The 5,784-nt window shown below is 45.9% G+C and overlaps 1 protein-coding gene across 1 annotated transcript; it reads left to right on the forward strand.

Annotated features, from left to right (window-relative positions):
• Window positions 1–3,132: 3,132 nt before the first annotated feature.
• On the forward strand, window positions 3,133–4,768 carry LOC119165826 (uncharacterized). Its single transcript, XM_075871814.1, has 2 exons — window positions 3,133–3,955; window positions 4,505–4,768. Exon 1 carries the CDS (start codon window positions 3,276–3,278, stop codon window positions 3,873–3,875), a length of 600 nt encoding a protein of 199 aa, XP_075727929.1. The 5' UTR covers window positions 3,133–3,275; the 3' UTR covers window positions 3,876–3,955; window positions 4,505–4,768.
• Window positions 4,769–5,784: the final 1,016 nt, after the last annotated feature.

Below are 5,784 nucleotides of genomic sequence, written 5' to 3' on the forward strand. Positions count from 1 at the left end.
ACGTCCCATAGCGTATTAAGCAATAAAGCGGAAAGTGGCCCATGGTAACCTATTGAACTTGAAAGCAGTACTACAATTGAATGATTGATTGATTGATTGATATGTGGGGTTTAACGTCCCAAAACCACTGAAGCAGTACTACAAGGATGCTATAATATCTGAAATATGCGCTGAGTGGCGTGATTACTTGACTTACCTGCATGTAGAAATGAAGTTGCGCAAGTGCTGTCCTGTCATGTTGTGACCACTTTTACTGGCGGTAGCTGGTCGGATTCGGTCTTGCCAGTTTTGTCGACGCCGCAACCCACGCAGGCGACGCCACTGCAGTTGTATGTTTTGAGCGAGATGTCTTCGAAACTGTTGCGGCCAGCGCTTGCTGGCGTAGGTGTAGCGCCGGCAAAGAAGCGTAGCGCTGGGCGGTGAAAAGACTGTCGACGAACTGTGTCACAACCACGGCTAGTTGGCTCGGCGACGACAGAAACAACGCCACTTACGATGACAGAAACAGACTTCAGAGTGAAAGACTGCGCATGCTCTTTGCTAGCAAGGTGGGACCAAATCCACTGGATTAGAGTGTACTGGGTATAGCTGGTATAACGCATGGTTTTGGCATCCTTGTTGCAATCAGAACTCACTGAAACGAATTTACTGTGTTCGTTTCAGCGGAACGAAAAGACACAGAGCACTGGCTATAAGGACGACAGGAAGACAAATGTCTTGTTTGATAGTCACTGTACCGTGTCTTTTCGTTGCACCAATTCCTTATCATGAACTTTTATACAGCTACCGAACAGTGAGAAGTGACGCAAACTTCAATTGAAATGACCAGCAGTAGCAGCCGCTGGGTGTGGGATTTTCTGGAGGGGGGCATCGAAACTCGGTAGTTAAAAGAAGGCTACAACGTTCATTATTTTCAAACAAACATCATGTGCAGGATAATTATATGTTGGTGATATAGGAGCAATGGATGGTATCGGTTCTGTTGTCTCACTAGAGAGACAAAAAAAAAGCCAAACAGATACAAAACATAAAGGTTGGATCTACAGAGAACCGCAATATCATTAATTAAGCAACACCAAAGGAGCATGGTGAAATTACATGGGTCGCGAAACTTGAAACTAAAAGTGTGGGAAACCTGTCGCCCCAGGCATAAACGCCCGCTGACGATTGAAGCGCGACTAGGTGAGGTGAGGACAAAGAGCCAAAACTGGAAACTCTATATAATTTTCTTTCAAGTAGTCATACTTTTATGTATGCCAAAGTTAAATATAAACTTCCTTTATGGTGTATCTGACACATAGCTAAATGGTTGATTGCCTCAGTTCTTCGTCGAGCGCCATAAATGGGAGGGAGGGGGGGATGTATTCAGGCAATCTGCTATCACAGCTTGTGTTTATTTCAGCACATTCCCAGGATAACCAGGCATCGCCCCCTTTTCCGTGGTGGTTTAATGTGCACCTACCGTAGTTTACTTATTTTTAAGTGCTTTGTACTGGTGTGACGTTTCAGAGCTGCGCTAGCTCACAGAACGGGTAGATAGCCGCGCCAGTGACTATCGACTACTTTAGCTGGCGCACAGCCCACGTGCCCTCGCCTTGGGTGATGGTGAACGATACACGCTAAGCAACGAGACGCTGTACTCTGTGGCTATGAAAGCTTTATTCTCAAAGCTGCTGTCTCACTGCAGTGGTTTTCGATGATTGGGAAACGTGGGTTTGCGAACTATTTTGCTGTTGTGCTCATGACCATTCGTGCCACAATTGCATCTGCGAAGTTTTTCATGCATGTTGCAAGTGCGTCCATTGGCTAATAAAACAACTTTGCATATTAATCTTTAGCTTCTTGTTTGTTTTCTACTTCAGATGAAATTAGTGAGCCATAAGGCGCAATAAAATTGCGTAATAATAACTGCATGCAAGAAGTCCTCAGTTCAAGAAAGTTTCAATTTCGTGCCGTGTAGAGTAAATGAACGACGTCGCTACTGCTTTCGGTTGTGACGTCATATTTTTTTAGTTTTGTTTGTTGTTAGTTGTCCCCTCCATACGTAGGGGGCAACGGTGGCAACTAGTCGCCGAATATGGATGCATGGGTTTTTAATGAAGTGACGCTACCAGTTTATATATACTTTGAAATAAGTCTTCGCATTTATTTTGACATCCTGACGAAGATTATTTTGCGCTGAGTAAAAAACAATGCAATGTCTGTGGTCAAAGAGTGAAGAATAATGTGATCCTGTGAGTTACGCAAAACTTAGAACAATCCCCGGCATTCCTTGAGTAAGTACATCAATATTGCAGCATTGTGTGATTGCGGGCCTAAAAGAACACAGCAGTGGATCAGCCGGTGCCAGTCACATAAGTAATGTCACCGGGAAATAAGCAGAGTTATTACGCTGAACGTAACAAGGTCGCAAACATTTGAACGAGAAAGAGGGTTCCGCCTAGCGTTGCACAAGTAATGCTATTCTGAGTGTGTCAATGTTGGACCGTTTGACTCTGGGAGAGCCAAACGTACGCCGCCAATTCTCAAGAGTCTCACTATTTTCCAGCCAACGCCTCCTAAACTAGGTGCTTGCAACGTGAGCAGAAGAGCTGGTTGTCATCATTTTCCCTTTCTCTCCTCTTATATTTTCGGCCGCCTGCACTCCTTGCGGTAGCCGCCCCAAACCTCTCGGCCTCCGATATGAAAACGACGTCCCATGTCATCCAGCGTCGGTCGTAGAGGACATGCCGATACCCGTGGTGGTGTCACTTCCACCACTACCGAAACTAGGCTGCGAGCAATCCGTGCAGAGGCTGATGAACTACAAGGAACCTCCCTACCCATCGGGAAAGCGAGTGACATCGCTAGCATGTTGTTGGAGGAGGCTTCAGCCTGCATCCTTACGACAAGAGAAAGACAACCAAGTGCCCTGTGTACCTGTGGCATCATCAGTGGCGTCTCTATTCACGTGACTTAACTCTCGAGAATCTAACGCTTGAAAGTAAATTCTATTTGAAACGCTTCCAAACGCAGAACAGAGCTTCCCCTGGTGGTAATCTCGGTAGTACTTTATCAAGATCGCACAAGATACGTGTACGTTTTAAGAGCAATCACTGCAGCAATTCCTCGCATACGCACGGGAGACTCAGTAGAATACGGACTGTGCAGCGGCGCGCGCTTCCGCGGAGCCGGCGGGGAAAGTCAGCGACGAACAAGGGTACTGAAACAATCGACGACCGGCCACTTCCATTTCAACGGCAAGCGTTTCCTCGGGACCGTTTGCATTGCTTGATATGGCATCTGTAGACCTCGACAGGCTGTGCCACTGCCTCAGCAGCATTGCAGTTGATCAACTGTATTCCCTGGGCGACGAAGAGTTCCTCTGCGGTCTTAAGATCAGAGGCCATCCCCTGCCAGTGGTAGTGTCCATGATCCGTGGGCATTTAACTGCTATCCGCATCACAAATAGTCGTCTGAGCGAGATGTGCGCAATTTACTCGTCTCTAATGGCCAAGAACCTGATTAGACCCTGGGTTCTTTATCACGTGCCTCTTCCCAAAGCCACTCTCGTGATGCAGTACTTGATCGAGATGGATTCGAACCGCGGCTTTGCTCATTCGTTGAAGATCTGGAGTGGCACTACCCATATGTGCGGGTTAGTTCCTGAAAGCGACGACCCAAATACGGCTCACCAGCTGTACTGCTTCTGTTTCTGGGCGGCGCAGAAGTGCGTTGCCGTCTACAGACCGCCGGAGGGATATTCCAACGCTGAAAAGCAATTCCTCGCCAAGATGTTCGGCGGCGATCCTATAGGCTTTGCGCGCGGCACTTTCAACGACCTGGACTCGGCGCACCAGGCAGCTGTCGCTTTGGCCCAGCCTCAGTCTTCCTAGGAAGGCTTCGAAAAACGCTCGTCATGCCTCGATGCACCCACGCACCCTTCAAGCGACTGCCAACGCCGACATGTTACACGGTGAGGCAAAATTAGTTCGCGATGCGTTTAAACCGTGCAGCCGAGCCAGGGGTTCAGGCGCAGGCACGAAGACACGTTGTAGTGCTCCGATTTACCTGTGTTTTTCCTCGACTGATGCACTTTTCGAGCTTTCTGTTGCCAAATTCGACAAGCACTTTCTTAATATGCAGTTTTGCAAACTAGATGAGTAGATTGGCCCGATATACAATTTTAACTTTACCCGACGTCCTAGGGTAAATTTGCAATGGTATATGCTCATATATCACTAAACTGTTTCACGTTAAAGTATTGCGCTAGAAGCGGTGACTTACAACACCCATAGTGTTCACGGAGTTCGTAATTTTTGGGGAAAGCGCTGCTCTGGGAAGTCTGCCTGACCTTTCCATGCGTGACAATTTTCGCAAGAGTGGCAAAGCAATCGTCATTTTGATAAGTGCAAAATTGTGCTCTCCTTGAACGTTCATTCGTTCGAGGCGTGTGAAATTGGTCCTTAAGTTCATTTGGACACCTACATTAACACTGCTTTTCCTTCTTCTTTATTTTTTTCAGCTTTAAAACAAGGTCTCTTGTCGAATGAGAAGCATCTGAACCGGCCAGAACTACGACACAGATCGACCACGTCAGCTCGAGCGTGGCGCCCAATCAACCCACTACGTATTGGAACACTCAGTGCAACGTACCTTACGAATACATGACGTGGCCTAGCATGCAGGGCTGATAACACGTCATTAACATATGTATACCTTTAACAACATTAATTTTCAGTGCTCGGGATGTGTCTAGCTATGTGACGAATAAAGTTTTAATAATGAAGTCGTGTAACGTGTACTTCGTTCTAAGTCTATTTTATATTTGGGAGGCGTTGTTGACGTCATTAAAGTGAGAACCAGCTCGGACTCACAGACATGGCACGGAAATTGGTCACAATCTATGGCTAGTTCTCGTGTGGCCTAACCATCGAGAGAACCTCGTGCGTTCAATTTAGTACGTTAGACATTCAGCGGGCAATTAGACACAGGCAAAAGAAGCATAACTTTCATAAAACGGACTTGCAACCGAGGCGTGTCAAATAAATCTGTTTTTCTATAGTGAGGGTGGCGTCATACAGCAATTATTTACCATGTATAGATGCACATATTTGTGTCTATTCTAAATACCGCTTCGATGACGCGCAGGTACCATTTGCTTGTGTTTGGGGGCACAACACGCAACAACTGTTCATTCAAATGTGGGTTAACTGACTTTGTTGACAAAATTTGTCGGCCTACCGCCCTCAAAAATGTTGAAATTTCTGAAGACACCATGCACCTTGGAAATGAACGTTATGCGAAGCATGCGGATGGAAGTAGACTGTGTTGTAAGTGCTGAATGTTACGAAATGACATCAAAAATATGTACAAATGCTGTACAGATATGTTTAACAGTCGCTTATCTGTAATATGACCGTTTCTTCACACTTGCGTAACGATGCGAAGAATAACATAAGACCTAGTAACACCAAGAGCTGTAAGGCGGTGTGTAGCACCTTTGCTCGCGAGGATGGGCAACATAAATCAACTTCAAGGGGCTGGCATCTAACAACTAACGACGATAATCCAACATGACGGCTGTATAAAAGGACTACACATGTAATCTTCGTAAAATTGGCTAGCAGGCACTACAGCCGCAATCGACGATTTACCTATATTTCTCCTGATTAGCGTTATTTTACAAAGCAATATGGAAACCTTTCGTGACTCAGTGGTAGAATACTTTTTTTCCACAAAAAATTCTTGTGTTCTAATCCCGCTTGGATCATGACTTTTATTTTTTGAAGTTGTATAGTCAAC

This window comes from Rhipicephalus microplus, chromosome 8 (genome assembly GCF_043290135.1).
Source record: "Rhipicephalus microplus isolate Deutch F79 chromosome 8, USDA_Rmic, whole genome shotgun sequence".
Classification (NCBI taxonomy): domain Eukaryota; kingdom Metazoa; phylum Arthropoda; class Arachnida; order Ixodida; family Ixodidae; genus Rhipicephalus; species Rhipicephalus microplus.

What these genes read in the sequence shown, in the direction of transcription:
- LOC119165826 (XM_075871814.1), top strand. Translation starts at nt 3,276, where the DNA reads ATGGCATCTGTAGACCTCGACAGGCTGTGCCACTGCCTCAGCAGCATT.